Here is a 19,443-nt window from a genome sequence, read left to right as displayed (position 1 = left end):
AAACAAACACTCAGAGTTCAGATGGCAATATCACCAGACACAGATCAGGGACACCTGGGTGGCTCAGTTGGTTAAGCAAAATCAAGAGTCAGCCACTCAACCAACTGAGGCACCCAGGCACCCCAGTAGTATATGCTTTAGAAAAAAAAAAAAATGAAGCCAGGAAGGAGGATATAAAATGCTGGAAAGGGGAATCTGGGTGGCTCAGTCGGTTAAGTGTCCAACTTCGACTCAGGTCACAATCTTGTGGCTGGTGGGTTCGAGCCCCACATTGGGCTCTGTGCTGACAACTCAGAGCCTGGAGCCTGCTTTGGATTCTGTGTCTCCCTCTCTCTCTGCTCCTCCTCGCTCACACTCTGTCTGTCTTTCTGTCTGTCTCTCTCAGGAAATAAACATTAAAAAAAATTAAATGCTGGATGTATGTGGGTATATGAAATTTCAGATAGAGTGAACAGGGAAGAGTTTTGGGTAACGACTAAACTAAAGGGAGAGAGCAAGCCATGACGATACTGGGGTTATGGCACATGCAAAGATCCCGAGGTGGAGTGTGTCTGCCTTATTCCAGGACCTAGGAGGCCAGTGGGTTTGAGTGGAGTGAGCCATGGGTTGAACATTCCTCCCGGAAGTGGAGTGGGGAATCCAGGAAGGGGAGCTCTGACAGGTACCACTGGGGAGGTCGATTACGGGAAGAATTGTCAATTACATACCCCAACAGAGTCCTCAACAGAAAAGACTCAACTACAAGCCCAACAGGGAAAAGATGTGCATTGGATCTCCTACAAGAAATTCACTACCTCTGTAACTCAGCCAATGAGAAAGTGTCATCACCCTGAACTCTTGCTTTTCTCCAATGGACTTTGGCTCAAAACATGCCTCCCAATTCCCTCCATCTCAGTAATGTTTCTATGCGTTGTTAGATTTGCCCATGGTTTTTCACAGCTTGAATGTCCCAAACTGCAACTCTTGGCTATTCCTGAATAACTTTTTTTTTTTTTTTTTTTTGAAAATAACTGGCTATTTTATTTTTTAGGCTTAAAGTAGTAAGAGGAGGGAGACAGTTTGCAGCTGTGGAGAGGATCTCGGCTTTTACTTTGCTATGAGAGTGTTGGGAAGAACCGGGAGTGTTTTGAGGAGTGACGCGGTTTGATTTACACTCTAGGGACTGTCTGGCAGCGGGCTGGGGCCCTGTGGGGGCCAAAAGGAGAAGCAAGGAGCCTAATGGGGATAGAGCCTCGGTTTGTGTTTCGCAAAAGGAGCTGAGGATGGGGCTGACCCTCCTGGTTGCCGGTGAGTATGCAGGGCTGAGCCCCGCCCCCATACCGTCCAATCCCCGCCCCCGGCGGCCACTGCCCCGCCCCTCCCCTCCAGACCCGCCCCCCGCCCCTTCCCGCGGCCGTGCGGGCGCGGCCTGCCGGGTGAGTGAGGGTCGGGGAGTCCCGGATCAGCCCAACAGGGGTCACCCCGGTCAAGGTCCTTGAGCACCCCGGACCACCGCGACCCCGGCGCAGGGCGGGCGCCGCCGGGGACTGCGTAGGTGCCAGTCGCCGCCGGGTGTGCCGGGCGGTTGGGGGGGAGGGTGTCCGGATGTCCCGACAGTCTGCTGCCCCACTTCCGGGGCCTCCACTTTCACTTTCCCTTTCGCTGTAGCTGCTCCCCTCCCCTCCCGACTGTCTGGGGCCGCCCCGCAGGGGAGGGAGTGTGGCTGCAATCCTCGGCGCCAGGGGTGTTCCCAGAAGCGAGAAGTTGGGGGGAGGGCCCTCCCCAGGGACTAACAGCGCCCGGCTGTGCGGCGTCACCCTCATCCCTGCACCAGGTCTGTTCTGCTTCTTCTGTCGCCCATTGTGGGCTTGGCTCGGTGCCCTTTGCCCTTTCATCTCCCACGCAGGGTCCCAGCCGGTTCCCATACCCGGTCTCCGGTGCTTGTGATGTTACCCGATTCCATCCGGGGACACCAAGGCATAAAGAGGGTTCGGGCCGGGCCGGAGGCCACCGGCCGGGACTGAATTACTTGTGGTCATCCGCCCTCTCCCAGGTGACCCAGGGATAGCATTTCTCCGCAGCTGCTGCCCCCGCCTGGGGGCATGGGCTCAACCACGCCAGATGGACGAGAAGACCAAGAAAGGTGGGCACAGCCTGGAAGCGGCTGGGAAACTTCCTTTAGGCGGTGGGCCCCAGCAGGACCTGGCCTCCCCTGCCTTGAAGGGTGGGAAAGGTGGCTTTAACCGCACCCTCCCTCTATCCACCTGCCCCTCAGTTTCCTTCTTTGGGGCCTGGTTGCTTCCAGGGGCTGGTCCTTCAACTATGGTGTGTCCCTGAGGCCACCACGAGCCAGCACTGTGTTGTGATGGGGGTGGAGAGCTCCCAGAGAACACAGGAGATCTCTCAGGCTGGTGCAGGAGACAGATCTCAGTTGACCTAAATACCAGGGGTCCTTGCGCCCCCTCTTGCCCCCCTCCACCCAGCATTGTAGAACATGTCAGGTCATGTCATCACTCTGCTCAAAACCCACCCTGTGTCCCTCTGTGTTCTTAGGCCAGAGCCCTCGGTTAGCCCACAGTTCCCTTCTGGCTTCACTGACCTCACAGTCTTACCCCATTCACCCCCTTGTTCATTCTGATGGAGCCCCACTGGCTTCTTTCTGTTCCCATCCAATCATTTCTGGCTCAAGACCTTTGCCCTGACCTTTCTCTCCACCTGGAACACTCTTCCCTAACTGGGTTTGGACACATCTAGCTTCTCCTGGTCTCAGCTTCAGTGTCCCCTCCTCCTAGAGGCCTTCCCTGATCTCCTTATGCTGTTTATTTCCTTGCCAGCGTGGATCACAACCTGAATTTTTTTCTGTTGTCTATCTCCTTGCTGGGCCGGGAGGTCTGTCAGCACAGGGACCCGTTTATCTTATTCACTGCCGAATCCCAGTTTCTGGGACAGTGGCTGGTACACAGTAGGAGCTCAGTAAATCCTTGTCACATAAATGAATGGAAGTTTGGGGGCCTGGGAGTCTGAAGGACAAATAGAACTACATGAACAGGGAGGGGGAATGGGGAGTATCAGAGAAAGGGACTTTTAAGCTGGGTGCTGAAGGATATGTAGGAGTTCGCCAGGGAGACAGAGGAAGCAGTAGGTGCAAGGGACCACCACCTCCCTCTCCCCCAGCTCCTGGAAAATAAACCGTGTGCTAAACTGCTTCCATTGTACTGGATTTCAGCCGAGGAGATGGCCCTGAGACTCACCCGAGCAGTGGCAGGCGGGGATGAACACGTGGCAGTGCAGTGTGCCATCTGGCTGGCAGAGCAACGGGTGCCCCTGAGTGTCCAACTGAAGCCTGAGGTCTCCTCAACACAGGACATCAGGTGAGGAGGGCACGACTGGCCTAGGTCTTAGGGCTTCCTGAAACCCAGTGGGCTGCAGTATATTCTTGCCGGTTATTCTCCTTTTAAAAAATTTTTTTTAATTTTTTTTTTTCAACGTTTTTTATTTATTTTTGGGACAGAGAGAGACAGAGCATGAATGGGGGAGGGGCAGAGAGAGAGGGAGACACAGAATCGGAAACAGGCTCCAGGCTCCGAGCCATCAGCCCAGAGCCTGACGCGGGGCTCGAACTCACAGACCACGAGATCGTGACCTGGCTGAAGTCGGACGCTTAACCGACTGCGCCACCCAGGCACCCCTTAAAAAATTTTTTAATGTTTATTCATCTTTGAGAGACAGAGCATGAGCGGGGAAGGGGCAGAGAGAGACGGAGACACGGTATCTGAAGCAGGCTCCAGGCTCCGAGCTGTCACCACAGAGCCCAACGCGGGGCTCGAACTCACGGACCGCGAGATCATGACCTGAGCCGAAGTCGGTCGCTCAACCGACTGAGCCACCCAGGCTCCCCTCTCGCCAGTTCTTCTTAATGGCAGGTTCTGGTGTCAGGAGACCTAGCTTCAAACCCGAGCTCTGTCTGTCATCCACTGTGAGATCTATAGCAAGTCACTTCACCTCTCAGAATTTTCAGAGGTTTTTTGATTTTAAAAATGAGGCAGGTCTCCTGACACCAGAATCACTTTACCATCTAAGTAAGAACTGGAGAGATCGCGGGGCGCCCTGGGTGGCTCAGTCGGTTGAGCGACCGACTTCGGCTCAGGTCATGCATCTCGCGGTTCGTGAGTTCGAGCCCAGCGTTGGGTCTGTGGCTGACAGCTCGGAGCCTGGAGCCTGCTTGGATACTGTGTCTCCCGTCTCTCTCTGCCCTTCCCCTGCTCGTGCTCTGTCTCTCTCTCTTCCAAAAATAAGTAAACATTAAAAAAAAAACCAACACATATAGAATGTTAGTCCTCATATAACAGAAAAAAACATAGTAACGGTGGCATAAATAAATTTGATGGCAGGCAGTCTGTATGTGGGGGCTGTGCTTCCTGTAGGTCCCCGGAGACTCAGGCTTCTGTCTTGTTACTCTGCCATTCATGGGCTCCATTCTGCGGTTCGCTTCATGGTCTAAAATGGCTGTTCCAGCTCCGGCCATCCCATCAGCATTCTTGCCGGTAGGGAGGAAAGTGTGGTGTCTCCCAGCCAGATGGGGGCCCCCAAATGTGGGGCGACCCAATTGGGTAGAAGCTGGCTGTGCAGGCGCAGAACAAAAGAGATAGAACTGTATTGAAGACATCACCAGGGAGCGGTGGGCAGGACAGCAAAGCAGGGACTGTCTGTGAGGGGCTAGAGCTACAGGGGAGAATGAGAGAATATGGGGACGTTTGGAGTTTCCCCTTATTTGGCCACTGTGCCTGGTGTGAGTGACCCCTTTGTCAGCGGGGGCTTAGGGATATTTCGAGGTGGGTCGCTTAATGAGCTTGTTTGCATTCAGTGCGGTGATGGTCGCTGTGGCCCCTTCTGTCTGTCTTACTCAAGTTGCCATTCAAGCCTGTTGGCCAAAAGCGGCCTCTGCAGAAGGGAAGAGGGACCCCCGCTCCCACCCTTGAGGGCACAGCTCAGAGAGCACACACTTCTTCCACTCAATTCCTGTGGACCAGAAGGTATTCTCACAGCCACGCTCGGCTTGAAGGGAGGCTGTGAAACACGACCAGGCATCCAACTAGAACTCAGGGTTTCTGTTAGCAAGTAGAGGCAAGGGAGAACGGAGGCTGGTCATCTTTCCCCAGGAGACTGAATGGCTCTCGGAATGCTTAGCACAATGCCTGGCACATGTCACTCACTCAGTGAATCGTGGTGCTTATCTCCGCCCCCCCTCCCCCCCCCACCTGCTTTTTCACTGCTGCCTAGTAACTTTCCATCGCCTTGTAAAGGACCCCGGTCCGTGCTTTTATTTGTAGTCTCTGCTCATCTCCCTCCCTTTCCCCAACCCCAGCCTTAGGCAGCCGCGAATCTACTTTTATCTCCAGGGACTTGCCTAGTCTGGACATTTCGCAGAAATGGAATCATACCGCACGTGGCCTCTTGTGTCCGGCTTCTTTCACTTAGCATCATGTTTTCTCGATTCATCCGTGTGGTGGCGCGTATCAGAACTTTATTCCTTGCTGTTGCTCGATGGTAATCTATTGTACGAATATACCACATTTTCTCTATTAATCATTTGATGGACATTTGGGGTTTTCCCGCTTTGGGGCTAACGTGAATAATGATGCTGTGAACATTCGTGCCCAATCTTCTTTTTGAGTTTTACCGAGCTATAATGGACACAGGACAGTGTATTAGTTTAAGGTGTTGTGATCTTGTGATTTATAATAAGGAATATTTTCTTGGTCTTTGTCCTTTCCTGGCACAGAGCTCCTTGGAACTTCTTACGTTTTTTGAGTGGTAAAGGTGCCTTTTGTTGTGCAAATGAGGTGACCTTTGGAACCTCCCTAGATCACTTAAGGATGGGGGCCGCTGCTCACCAGAGAAACCAGCCAGTGTGATTAGAGGGTTGGAGTGTTCAGTCCCATCCCCCTGACCTCCTGGGAGGGGACGGGGACTGGAGGTAGAATCAGTCCCCAGTGGCAATGGTTTCATCAGTCATGCCTATGTAATGAGATTTTCATTAAAACTGAAAAGGGCGGGGTTCAGAGAGCTTCTGGGTTGGTGAACACGTGGAGATCTGGGGACGCTAGAGCACTCCAGAGGGCAGGGAAGCTACCACCCTTTCCCGGATGGTGTGCCTTGCACTGTGCATCTCTTCTAGATTCTTCCATCGGGCTGTCCCCGAATTACGTCCTTCCATAACAAACCGGTGGTCTCGTAAGCAAAATGTTTGAGTTCCGTGAACTGCTCTAGCAAATTAATGGAATCCCAGGAGTGGGCTGTTGGAACTCCCGATTCTGTATCCGATGACTCAGTACCGGCTTACGACTGCCATTTGAGAGGGGGCGGTCTCGTAGGACTGAGCCCTCAAGCTGCGGACACTGCTGCTGTTTCTGGGTAGATCGGGTCAGAATTGAGTTGAAATGGAGGACGCCCTGCTGGTGCCTGAGAATTGCAGGAGCCTCCCTCTTCCCATCCACACGTTGGAAATCGAGTCTCAGAACCAGTTTAGATGCACAACATAATGACTTGGTACATGTGTGTAATTGTGCAGTGATGAACACAGCAAGTTAACATCCATTGCCTCACATACTTACGTATTATTTTTTTAAGTGTTCTCTATACCCCACATGGGGTTTGAACTCACCACCCTGGGATTGAGAGTCACATGCTCTACCAACTGAGCCAGCCAGCCGCCCTTATTATTATTTTTTTTTGCAATGAGAGCTTTTAGGATTTATTGCCTGCAGTATTCAGATACATGAGGCAGAAATGTTAACGATAGTCACCATGCCTGTACGTTACCTCCCTATGACTTGCTTATTAACCTCAATACCATTATCACATCTAAAAAATTAAGAATAATCCCTTAAAATCCCCTAATACAGTTTATAGTATAATTTCCCTGATTATCTCATTGACAGTTTTTATAGTTGGCTTATTCCAGTTAGGAGCCAGAGAAGATCTACACGGATCCTTTCTTTCTTTTTTTTTTTTTTTAAACATTTATTTATTTTTGAGAGACAGAGCATGAGCAGGGAAGGGGCAGAGAGAGGGAGACACAGAATCCGAAGCAGGCTCCAGGCTCTGAGCTGTTTGTTAGCACAGAGCCCGATGCGGGGCTCGAACCCATGAACTGCGAGACCATGACCTGAGCTGGAGTTGGACGCTCAACCGACTGAGCCACCCAGGCGCCCCGACATGTATCCTTTCTTAATCTTGTCTTTTTAATTCCTCCTCTTTATTTTTATGCCATTAATTTAAGAACCTTGGTCTTGGACCTCCAGAATTCCCCCACATGCTGGATTTATTAACTGCCACCTCGGGGTGTCATTTAAGTATCTCCAGTTTTTCTTGTGAACTTGTAGTTGGATCTAAAGGTTAGGTTAGTCCGGAGTCACCTTGTACATTTCCAGGAACTCGTCCTCATTTACTGATTATTTCTTTGCTGTTCGTATTCTGTGCTCTGATGTGTCTGTTTCCTTTGGGATCCAGTTCTGGTTTTTTTCATCGTAGCCCTTCCCTTTCATGCTTTTGACCTTCCAGAAATGTTGAAGGGTCCTTCCTTGAGAAAGCTGGTGTTTCTCTGGAATAACACTGGGTTGAAGTCCTGCCTCTCACAGTCTCAGTGTTACTTGGTAGCCTCAGCGTAACCTGTCCGTGCCTCGTGTTTTTATCTGTAAAACAGCAGTGACAACAGTATCTGCCTCCTGGGTTTGTGGAGAGGATTAAATGGGCTAAAACATACTAAGTGCTGGGGCGCCTGGGTGGCTCAGTCGGTTAAGCGTCCGACTTCGACTCAGGTCACGATCTCGCGGTTTGTGCGTTCAAGCCCCGCATCGGGTTCTGTGCTGACAGCTCAGAGCCCGGAGCCTGCTTCGGATTCTGTGTCTCCTCCTCTCTCTGCCCCTCCCCTGCTCATGCTCTGTCTCTCAATAATAAATAAATGTTTAAAAAAATTAAAAAAAGAAACATATTAAGTGCTTTGAAGCATCGTGGCATATAGTAAATAACAACGATTGGTGGTTTGGCTAAAGAGCAAAGGAGGGAATGACAGGAGGCTGGAGAGTAGGGAGGGGCCCGGATCACGGAGGCCCTCGTGTGCCGCAGTGAGTCCGGATTGGATTCTCAGAAGAGCGTGGAGCCACCGCAGGGGTTTAAGCAGCGGGTTATGATTCAGGAGGAAGCACAGGGCTGCGGGAATCCAGGAAAGGCCCCCTAACCCAGACCGGGCGTCTGTGGGCGCGTGCGCGTGTATTTGTACACGTGCAGCTGCGTGCACAGGCGTGCAGACAGGTACGTGCCAGCAGCTGGTGTCTGAGGTTGGACCTGTGACCTTCTCCGCAGGCTGTGGGTGAGTGTGGAGGATGCTCAGATGCACACAGTCACCATCTGGCTCACAGTGCGTCCGGACATGACCGTGGCCTCCCTCAAGGACATGGTGAGTTGGGGGGCGGGGGGGGGGTGCAGGCGGAAGTGGAGGGGGTACACGAAAGCGAAACATCAGGGCAGACGCTTCCCATTTTACGTCCACTTCTCTTTACTCTGGTCCTCCCTTTCCCCTCTCCCTCTCTCCGTGTCCCCGCCAGGTATTCCTGGACTACGGCTTTCCACCCATCCTACAGCAGTGGGTCATTGGGCAGCGGCTGGCCCGGGACCAGGAAACCCTGCACTCCCATGGGGTGCGGCGGAATGGGGACAGCGCCTACCTCTACCTGCTGTCAGCCTGCAACACCTCACTTAACCCTCAGGAGCTGCAGCGGGAGAGGCAGTTGCGGATGCTGGAAGGTGAGACTCTGCCTCTGAGTGGCACGGGACTCATCTGAGGTCGCAGGGCAAGAGGGAGCAGAGTCCGTGGACTTTTGGTCAGGAACTCTCACCAGGAGGACCTTATCCATAGTGCACAAAGGACACCCCAGGAGGGAGCCATTTCTGGAGCCGGTGGTCTGGGGGAGAGGGGCTGAGTCCAGCCCCCGGCCCCAGCATTTATCAGCTGTGTGACCTTGGGCCAGTCCCTTCCTGTCTCCAACTCCTCAGTTTCTAAATCTGTAAATTGGATACCATGATAATAATAGCATTTATTCTCAATTTTTAAAATTTTTATCTGGAAATAGTTCAGACAGACGGAAAAGTTGCAAAGTTGTACAAAGAATTGCATAACAAATTCCCAAGGACCTTTCGCGTGTATTCCCCCAAATATTAACATTTCACCACAACTGCTTTGCTTTATCATTCTCTATACACAACTGTTTTTATATGCATAAATACTTCTGTTTTCTGAACGGTTCTGAAGTGCAGACATGATGTCCCTCTCCCCTAAAAATTTCAGTGTGCATTTTCTTTAAAATAGGGTCATTTTCTTACATTACCACATACAGCTACCAAATTTAGGAAACCAACAATGCTAAAGTACTGTTATCTAATCCACACATGTTACCCAGATTTGACCAGTTGTCTCACTAATGTCCTTTGTAGCAGGAGACCTGGCCGCGGCGTCGTGTCTCCCAGGGTCTTTCAGTCTTTGGTGCCCTAGTCTTCCTGTGACTGTCCTGATACTTGAAGACTCTAGCCAGTTTTTTTTTTTTTTCCCCCGCTTTTCTGTCCGATGGCCCTTCATGAATGGATGCAGAGTCAGGATTTAGCAGGAGCAGGACAGAAGTGTTTGTCCCTCTAGGTGCATAACTTGAGCATAGGAGGCCTGTCTTTAGGCGGCGGGGTTTTAAGCCGGGAGCACGCGGGAGCATTCACGGGTGGAGGAGGGACTCTGACTTTGTGGGAGCCCGACATTCAGCCAGGTCTGGGCTCACCTGGCGAGCCGAGCTGGAGACTCCCCCAGGGAGGAGGGAGAGGACCGAGGAGCGGAGCTGTGCGGGGCGCGCGGCTGGCACAGAATGTGCGCCAAGTGGGCTGCGTGGATCTGCCACGCCCTAAATCCTCCTCCCTAGATCTGGGCTTCAAGGACCTCACGCTTCAGCCCCGGGGCCCCCTGGAGCCAGCCCCCACCAAGCCAGGAGCCCCTCAGGAGCCGGGGCGGGGCCAGCCCGAAGCCGCGCCCGAACCCCCGCCGGTAAGCCGCCCCCACCTCCGCGCGCGCCCTTGACCGCGCGCCCCGCCCCCGACTCCGCCTCCACGCTCCCGGACCCCTCCCCGCGCAGTGCTCAGCCCCACACCCTCCGACTCTGCCCCCAGGTGGGCTGGCAGTGCCCCGGCTGCACCTTCATTAACAAGCCCACGAGGCCTGGCTGCGAGATGTGCTGCCGGGCGCGGCCTGAGGCCTACCAGGTTCCCGCCACGTACCAGCCGGACGAGGAGGAGAGAGCGCGCCTGGCGGGCGAGGAGGAGGCGCTGCGCCAGTACCAGCAGGTGGGCGCGGCGGCCTCGGACCAAACACCTGTGGACCGGGCGGGGAGGCGTACGGTGGGACGGGAGGCACCTCCGCATTGCCGCTCCAACCCCGTGGCTGCCTTGCCCCCTCCTGACCCCCCCGCTGCTGTTGACCCCGCACTTGACTGTGGCCCGCCCTCTCCTGGAGGTCTTAAGTGCTGAGACCCTGGTCCCAGGCTGTGATCACATGCCCCGCCCCCACTTCGGCTGTGGCTCCGCCCCTAGCTTTGACACACACCCACTGTGCACACGACTGCCCCAGGCTGTGACTCCCGCACCCTGTTTCCGACCACGCTCGTATCCACCTTCCCCTTATCCACCTGTGATAGTTACTGCTCCACTTAGACATGACCTCACCCTGGACCCTGCTACTCCCGACCCCCTCCCTCCCTGTTGGGGTTCACCCCTGACTTCCTAGGAGCCTGGACCGGGCCCTTCACTGCTCCCTGTAAGATTGGCCCCGCCCTCTGTCCTGCCCCTTCCGTAGTTATGCCCCCCGATCCTGACACAAGCCCTGATTACACAGATGCCAGACCCTGAGTGTCCCCCATTCTGATTGGATGCCCCCCACCTGCTTTCTCCTCGGACCCAGTGCTGCCCTTGCCCCACCCCAGCCATGACCTCATTCGTGGTCTTACCTACAACCTTGGCCCAGACCCCGTCCTCTCTCCGGTCTTGCTTTGCTCTCTAGCTTTATCACCACCCCCATACCCCTGACCCACTCTGTGACCTTGACGGGCTCCGACTCCACCACCCCCCGCCCTGCTTCTGGGCGGGGATGTGAACCCTCTTAAGACCCCCAGACTACCCCCTCAGACCCTAGCTCCTTCCCTTCACTATTGCCATCACTCCCTCTCGTGGCTTGACCCCTGGTTGCAGCTCCAACCTGCCTCTGCCTGGCCCGCCTCCTGTCATTGGCTTCCCCGCCTCCCCTCCTGCCCTGGCCCCATCCTTCCCATCATCTCGTCCCCCGCCCACTGCCAGGCCACCTCCACCCCCACCCAGGGATCCTGACTCTCCCCCAGCTTTGCCCCGCCTCCGGGGTCTGACCTGGCCCCTCTGGTCCTGCCCCCTTCCTGGTCTGATCCTCCCCCGAGACCCTGACCCGCCCCGCGGCCCCGCCCCGTGTGCCCAGCGGAAGCAGCAGCAGCAGGAGGGAAACTACCTGCAACACGTCCAGCTGGATCAGAGGAGCCTGGTGCTGAACACCGAGCCCACCGAGTGCCCCGTGTGCTACTTGGTGCTGGCGCCCGGCGATGCCGTGGTGCTGCGTGAGTGTCTGCACGCCTTCTGCAGGTGCGGCCCCCAACCCCACCCCCAGCAACGCAGCGTTTGTCGCAGCCGCCGATTACCGGAGGGCTGAGAGTGGGTGGGGCCTGTGCGCTTACATCTCATTGGACGCTCACAAAAACCTGCGAGGTAGGCGCTGTCTCCCCATTTTGCAGAGGGGGAATGTGAGGTTCGGAGGCCAGCCGCTTGCTCAAGGCCACACTGCTCAGGCATTCTGGTTCCAGAGCCTGCGCCCTTTGCCGCTCTTTGCGGCAGGCCCAGCCAAGGGCACTGAGGCCCTAGCGCCGGCAGACTGAGCCAGCCCCGCTCTTCGCCTGGCTGGTGGGCAGACCGTCCTTCTGTGAGGCTCCGCCAGGCCACCGGTCCTGGGCTGTGCAGACCTTCACGCAGGCCTTCACGCAGCGGACATTCGCACGGCCCCTGGGTGCCAGGGACTGTGCTAGGCCTGGGGATCCAGGAGGGAACAAAGAAGCTCAGTTCCTGCCTCTTTGGAGCTTACGTTCCGGTGGAGAGAGTCTGATATTAATCGAATAATCGCTGATGGAATTGTAAATTGTGTCAAATGCTAAGCACCAGCGGATTGTGATTAGTGGATTCTGATCAAAGAACAGGGGCCCTGCTCCAGGAGCGGGTCAGGAGAGCCCCTAAGGGGGTAGCATTTGAGCAGAGACCGGAGGGTCTGCTGCAGCTGTATGCCTGGCCTGTCTGTGGCCAAGCAGGCGTCAGTGTGGCTGGAGCAGAGATGGACCGAGAGATTAGTTCGAGAGGGCAAGTCCTCAGGGCTCTTGTGAGCCGTAGTGAGGCGAGCAGGTTTGTTCTGGGCGGATCCGGAGGCCAGTGTGTTGGGAATGGTGTCGGAGGGCGAGGTGGGCCCAGGGAACCCAGGAAGGATGCTTCTGCTCTGCTCCGGCAAGGAGTGATGGGGGCCTGGACCAGAGCAATGGGGGGTGGCTGTGGGGTGCACAGAAGTGGACGCTTTGGAGATGGGTTTATGGGAGGGATATGAAGGAAGAGGGGAATTGAAGAGAAGCCCGCCTGGGGTCAGGCCTCACTATGTGAGGGGTGGAATCCAGGTGGATGGGGTTCAGATGACCCTAACCTCCCCCTCCCGCCCTTCACCCCCTCCAGGGAGTGTCTGCAGGGCACCATCCGCAACAGCCAGGAGGCCGAGGTCTCCTGCCCCTTCATTGACAACACGTACTCGTGCTCGGGCAAGCTGCTGGAGAGGGAGATCCGGGCGGTAAGGCCAGGGGCGGAGGGCGCACCGAGCTGGCAGGTGGGGATGGGGTTGGGGGCACCGGTCTCAGCACATATTTATCCGGAGCCTTCTGTGTGGGCTGCTGAGGGCCAAGCAGTGAACAGGACGGGACTTGGGGGAAGTGCGTGGTAAAGAAAGCACTCTTGGGAAGGAAAGACAGCAGAGCCATTAGAATGGGGAAATTCTGGGGCCATTGGCCTGGGTGACCTCCGGTCAGATCCTCACCCCATGCCTTGGTTCTCTCATCTCAGCTAGGGTCGCAGTTAGCTTCTTCGAAAGTTGCGAAGAATATAGTAGAGTGTGTGTGTAAAAGACTTCAGAGTAATGGGTGAGCCCTCATATCCGTTTGCTTTTGCCGCCTGACAAGTTATCCCAGACGTAGTGTCTTCAAACAACCACTGTTTATTTAGTTCACGAATCTGCAAGTGAGTCATCGGGGTTGGACTTAGCCAGATGATTCTTCTAGCTCCAGCTGGGCCTGGCTGGTCCCATGTGGGTTTAGCCGGTGGATCAGCTGTCACGGGCTGATTTATGATGGCCTTATTTGCAATGGCGGGGCGGCTGGGTCTGTTTCCGCTGTGCTCTGTCACCCACCGGCAGGCTGGCCAAGGCCTGCTCCCAGGCTGGTGGCCTCCAGGGTCCCGGAGCAGCCAGCAGGGAGCTCCAGTGCAAGAGTGCTTGCCACGCGTCTGCTCTTTTTCCTTGCTGCCATCCCCGTGAGCATGCTCGAGCCCATAGTCCCCGCGAGGGCACCATCCAAGGGTGTGGAGTCAGGGAGACACGAATAAATCAGGGCCCTTTCTTCAGCAATCCATTCCGGTGCTGCACACGTCTGCACGAGTGTGTTCACTGTTACTATTATGATTATCATCAAGATCCCACCCTTCTTGGAGTCTCCATTTCCCCACCTGGAAAATCGACTGCTGGGCCTGATTCGTGGTTTTTAAATTGCTCGGGACTGGCCTTCTCAGAATTGGGCATCTTGGGGTTCCCAGACCAAAACATGGAGGCAGGGTCAAAGTGGCTGAGGTCCAAATGGGAGACCACCCCCCCCCCCCTCCCAGGCACATCCGTGAGACCTCTGTACCTCCTGCCTCTCCCTTAGGATCCTGCTTCCGAGAATGTCCCTGACTGCACCAAGTATTTCCTGGAGCCCAAGGGGTCTACCTCTGCTCCAAAAGGGGAGGCAGAAAGGGTAGAACTTGGGGAACTTCTCCCCACATCCAAGAACAGCCTCGTTTTTATCTGTTGTCTGTGGGGCACCGGGGAAGGGCGGCTCTGGGTGGTTGCTGAGGCCTTCTCACTCGGGCCTGGAAAGGCCCCCAGACATGGGGTCCTTCCAGATGTCCCGGCACCCATGGTCATCATCCAGGGGTTTTTCCCTTGAGGTCCACCCCTGCCAAGGGCATTGTGATGGGGCCAGAGCTCCTTCCAGGGGGCCGCAGGGCCCCGTGCTTCCCCAGAGGCCTTGGGAGTTGACCCAAGACTCAGAATGCTCAGGTGTGGCAGAGGGAGAAAGGGGCAGAGATCAGCAGGGTGACGCAGTGGAGTTTATCTTTACAAAAAACATGCCTAAACCACATAGAACCAGAACAGAAATCAAAGAGAAAAGTCACCCACAACCCCCGCATCCCAGAAAATCCCCGGATACATTTTTTCCATTTCCCTTGGTGTCCGTGGGCAGACATGATTTTATTCCTTTTTAAATCAGTTTTACTAAGGTGAACTTTGCAGGCAATAAAAAGCACCCATTGTAAGCATGCAGTTGGGTGAATTTTGACAGACGTAACTCTCGTAACCAGCCCCCAATCAACATGGGGAATGTAGGCATGATTTTTACTTGTGACCAGCATAGATACACCTTTTGCTATGTTGCTATAGAACTTTTCTGAGGATTATTATAAATCTCTATGGCGTGTATCCTGCTTATATCTCTTCTCTTAATAATTCCAGTTTCTCAGTTTGTAATGAATGCTTCAAGAACTTTTTGAATGGCGTCTCTTCTTATACATTATTTTCTTGGGATGAACCTGTAGATGGGGAGTGAGTCCTAAAGGGTCAGAGAAGTTTTGTTGAAACATAATTGCCACACGGCTGTCTCCCAGTGTGACGTACCAGGATACTATTTTAACCACATCTTCGCCAGCATTGCTGGTTATTATTTTTGTTCATTTTTCCTTTTTTTTTTTTTTTTTTTTAAATTGTAGAATATACATAACAGAATTTCCCATTTTTACCGTTTTTCTTTTCTTTTTTCCCCCCATTTTTACCATGTTAAGTGTACAGGTCTGTGGCATTAAGTACACTCACATTGTTGTGCACCTATCACCACTGTCCATCTCCAGGACTTCTAATCCACTTTTTGAATGGAGTTTTTATTTAAAAAAAAAAAAAAATTTTTTTTTAATGCTTTTATGTATTTTTGAGAGAGAAAGAGACAGAGTGCCAGCAGGGGAAGGGCAGAGAGAGAGAGAGGGAGACACAGAATCCGAAGCAGGCTCCAGGCTCTGAGCTGTTAGCACAGAGCCCGATGCAGGGCTCAAACCCACGAACCGTGAGATCATGACCCGAGCCAAAGTTGGATGTTTAACCAACTGAGCCACCCAGGCACCCCTTGAATGGAGTTTTTAAACACGGAGCAGGGCTGGGTTGGACTTCAAGGGTCGAGGGCTTCCTGGAGGATATTTGGTGGCTGGGAGGGCCCTCGTCAGCTGTTCTGAACCCCGAGCAAACAAGGTTGTGGCCTCTCGGCAGCTGCTGCCCCCCGAGGATTACCAGCGATTTCTGGACCTGGGTGTCTCCATCGCGGAAAACCGCAGTGCCTTCAGCTACCACTGCAAGACCCCGGACTGTAAGGGATGGTGCTTCTTTGAGGATGATGTCAACGAGTTTACCTGCCCAGTGTGCTTCCACGTCAACTGCCTGCTGTGTAAGGTGGGGACAGGGGCCCACGCTGTCCAGTCACCCTAGTCCTGCCAGGAGCTCACTGCACCTCGGTGCTTGTTCTCCTGGGAAGGGAGCTGTGACCCCAGCCTGGTCGTTTCACCACGGACAGCCGCATGTCGATGGCGGGGACTGGTCCAGGCCCCAAACTGAGCCTAACCCTTGGACCGAGCCCTGGCTCTCGATGGAACCTCAGCCTAGCCTGAGCCTCGGCCCGAAACTGAGCCCTGACCCTGGCCTCCTAGTCACACACCAACCCGCCCCTGACCCCAGACTGATGCTCAACCCCTGTCCTGAATTGAGCCTGGACCCCAAACCCAGACTGAGTCTTGCCGGACCCTGACCTCAGGCCGCTCCCTGCCCTCATCGTCTCAGTGGTTGACCCCTAACGAGACTGGTCTCGAGACCAGACGAGACGATGCCCGTCTCTGGTCTCTCCAGACTGGTCTGGAGCCTTCTCACATCGAGCCCCTCGCCCGCCACAGGCCATCCACGAGCAGATGAACTGCAAGGAGTACCAGGACGACCTGGCCCTGCGGGCCCAGAACGATGTGGCCGCCAGGCAGACAACAGAGATGCTCAGGGTGAGGCAGGGTCAAGGCTAAGGCCTGGGGATTTGGGTTCTGGGAGGGTTCGGTCCGCGGGTTGGGGGCTTCTCAGTTCTCAGAAAGGGCTGTGGTTCATACAGCCCTGGACAGAGGCTCCGACCCCTTTCTGGCGTCACTGCCATCCAGAAGCGGGACTGGTTAGGACAAGCGGTCAGGGGGTGAGCAGTGGGGAGCACGTCTCCAAAAGGCAGAAGAGCGTAGGAGAGTGACCCCACACCCCCAGAGGGCCAGCCGGTTTGTCCCTGTGGTGGGCCAGGGGTCAGGGAGGGCTCCGGCCGGCAGCCGCCCCAGCCCGGCTGAAGGCTGGCACCTGCCGTGCCCCAGTCCATGCTGCAGCAGGGCGAGGCCATGCACTGCCCACAGTGCCGCATCGTGGTGCAGAAGAAGGACGGCTGTGACTGGATCCGCTGCACCGTCTGCCACACCGAAATCTGCTGGGTCACCAAGGGCCCACGCTGGGGGCCTGGGGTGAGTCTTGGGGGCGGGCGGGCGGGGGGGAAGCAGAGGCTGGGGAGCATGACGGGGGGGCGCCCGTGGGCCTCCCCCCAGAGTGGGGAACAGCCCCTGGGCCAAATCCAACTCCCTGCCTGGATCCGTCCAGTTTGTAAAGTGAGGACGGTTTTTACATTTTTTAAATGGTTGAAAAGTATCGAGAAAAGAATTTGGTGTGACACGTGAAAATGATGCGAGACGCGAGTTTCACGTCCACAAGCAGCGTGTTCTGGGAGCACAGCCACGTGCATTCGTTGTGTACCGTCCGTGGCCGCTTTTGCACTACAAAGGCTGAGGCCTGATGGCCCCAGACACCTGGTGGAAGCGGCACTTTGCAGAAAAAGTTTGCTGACCGCATCCTAGAGGGCAGTGAGTGAGGATTCAGTCTGGGCTCAGAGGCAGAGCGGGTCCCTGGCTCTGGTGCGCGCCGGCTGTGTGGTTAGGCTGTTCTGAGCCTCAGTTTCTTCATCTGTGAAATGGAGATGATGGCAGGAGTCTTGCAGGCTTGTCCTCAAAACCAAATGAAAGCATGCAAGGGAAGGGCTCCGCCAAAGGCAGCTGTGTTTATCAGGGCTGAGTTCTTGGGGTCGGGGGCTCGTAGTTGTATCCGGGTGGACCCCGGGACGGACGGAGGCAGAGGGAGCGTCTCTTAAGCTGCCAATGTGCTGACCCACCCAGGATTTGCAGAGAGCCATCACGTCCCTTGCCTGCTCTGGGTCTAGGGGAGCATAGACTGGGACCCTGTAATTAGGGGTGCTGTGGGAGCCCAGAAAGATCTTACCTGACTGCCTCTGCCAGGTAGCTGAGGCCAAGAAAGCCATTTGTGGCAGGCGGCCCTGCCAGAGCGAAGGGCCGGAGTGGGGGTGTGCAGGGCTTTGAGGGTGTGATGGAGCAGCGGGGCGGGCTGGGGGCGGGGGCACTGTTTTCACTGCCATGACCTTCTCTCCTCCCCATCCTCTAGGGCCCAGGAGACACCAGTGGGGGCTGCCGTTGCCGGGTGAATGGGATTCCTTGCCACCCCAGCTGTCAGAACTGCCACTAGCTGAGGATGGTCCGGTCCCCACGCTGACCCAGCCCCCCATCCATCCCCATGCTGCTGTGGGACAGGGCTGGTGCTTTGGCTCTCATTTGTGGCCTGGGAGATGCCCGTTGTGCTTGGCTGAGACAGAGGCTTTGTGGAGACCAAGGCCTCTGAGCTACGTGGATGGCTTTGTTTGCAAGGGATGTTGCAGCCTGAGCTCCCAGTGCGTGTTGTCCCTGGCTGCATCTGCCCCAGTGCCTTTGCCCTCCCTCTGGGGCTTGCTGGCCAGACCTCTCGGCTCTTCGGAACTCTGCCTGACCCAGACTTAAACACGGCCCTGGCCAGAGGTCTTGCAGGATGGAATCTCTGAGAGCCTCGTGTGAGTCCACACTCCTCGCTTCCACCACCCTCGTCTGCCGAACACGTGTAGCCCACCGCTTCGCCAGCGGCGTTGTGGGGCTGGCTTTTCTCTGCCTTTGCGGTCAGAGGCCTGGGGCCTCTTATAGAACTGCTGCTAGTCCTGTTCAGAGCCCCGAGAGAGACCTGGCGGTTTCTAAAGCACAGCCCATCGGGTTCATCGCCCACGGCTCCCTCTTTGCTGCTGTGTAAGCTAATTAAAATGGCTTTTCAGGAAGGGATGAGTATGATGTCGTGAGAGGGAGTGAAAGGGCGGTGGGCTGGGACCCCTACATGCAGGCGGGATCCCCAGCCATCTGGGAATTGCAGCAGGAAATTGATAGGTTGGCCTCTGTCAGTGGTGGAGCAAAGGCGTGACGGAGCATTGGGGTCCTCGCTCCGTCTAGGCGTCCCTGTGCCCCCCTTGAGGGGCAGGATGCTCTTGGGCCAATCGCAACTGGACAGGCAGTTTGCAGGGTGGCAAGGGTGCACAGAGCAGAGTCTGGCTGCAGCCAAGCAGAGAGGGTCAGGAGTACAGAGGGGTGCAGGGCTGGCCCAGGTTCTGGCCTCTAGCACCTTCCGTGCCAGCGGGTGAACGATCCTAGATGGGCAGGCTGCAAGTGCTCCCTACTGTGGGTCAAGTGCAGATGCCTCCACTCCCAAGGGGACAGCCCATTTCCGGGGGCCCTGACCACAGACAGCCCCGTGCCAGCTCACCAGGGCAGACTTGCAACCAAACCCCATGGGCTTTGGACTCGAGCCACCTGCCCGAGGAAGCGGCAGGAGGCCCCGTGGACTTGTGGGACTTGCGGGACAGCCTGTCTCTCCCAGAGCAGGGGAAGACAAGAGGAAGCCCGCTGCTAAGAGCAGCTGCTGCTGGTACGGGCAGGAAGGGCAGGAAGCGGAGGATGGGCTTCACAGCCCCTGCCGGAGGCGACACATCTTCCTTGAGGGTCTGGGGCGGGCATCAAAGCCACTCGCTTAAAAGGCAGGAAGCTGGAGGCAAGCCCACAGGCCTGCTGGCTCACAAAGGCTGCTGAGCAGATCCCAGCACA

At 55.6% G+C, this 19,443-nt stretch overlaps 1 protein-coding gene across 6 annotated transcripts; it reads left to right on the top strand.

Moving 5' to 3' along the window:
- Positions 1 to 1,376: 1,376 nt before the first annotated feature.
- Positions 1,377 to 18,626, top strand: RBCK1 (RANBP2-type and C3HC4-type zinc finger containing 1). 6 transcript variants are annotated; one of them, XM_058685184.1, is made up of 13 exons: positions 1,377 to 1,415; positions 2,033 to 2,122; positions 3,206 to 3,350; positions 8,344 to 8,437; positions 8,586 to 8,784; positions 9,942 to 10,063; positions 10,186 to 10,359; positions 11,516 to 11,676; positions 12,799 to 12,910; positions 15,683 to 15,862; positions 16,357 to 16,455; positions 16,804 to 16,947; positions 17,933 to 18,626. In XM_058685184.1, the coding sequence occupies exons 2-13, from the start codon at positions 2,101 to 2,103 to the stop codon at positions 18,011 to 18,013; spliced, it is 1,533 nt and encodes a 510-aa protein (XP_058541167.1). In that variant the 5' UTR covers positions 1,377 to 1,415; positions 2,033 to 2,100; the 3' UTR covers positions 18,014 to 18,626. The 6 variants fall into 6 exon arrangements, with proteins under 6 accessions (XP_058541167.1, XP_058541166.1, XP_058541168.1 ...); XM_058685183.1 differs by having other exon boundaries at positions 1,400 to 1,530; XM_058685185.1 differs by having other exon boundaries at positions 1,410 to 1,534.
- The last annotated feature ends 817 nt before the right edge of the window (positions 18,627 to 19,443 follow it).

The sequence above is a fragment of the Neofelis nebulosa genome, chromosome 9 (assembly GCF_028018385.1).
Source record: "Neofelis nebulosa isolate mNeoNeb1 chromosome 9, mNeoNeb1.pri, whole genome shotgun sequence".
In the NCBI taxonomy this organism is placed as follows: Eukaryota; Metazoa; Chordata; class Mammalia; order Carnivora; family Felidae; genus Neofelis; species Neofelis nebulosa.
Note: the sequence above shows the minus strand (reverse complement) of the source record. Positions and strands in the feature narration are given on the sequence as shown.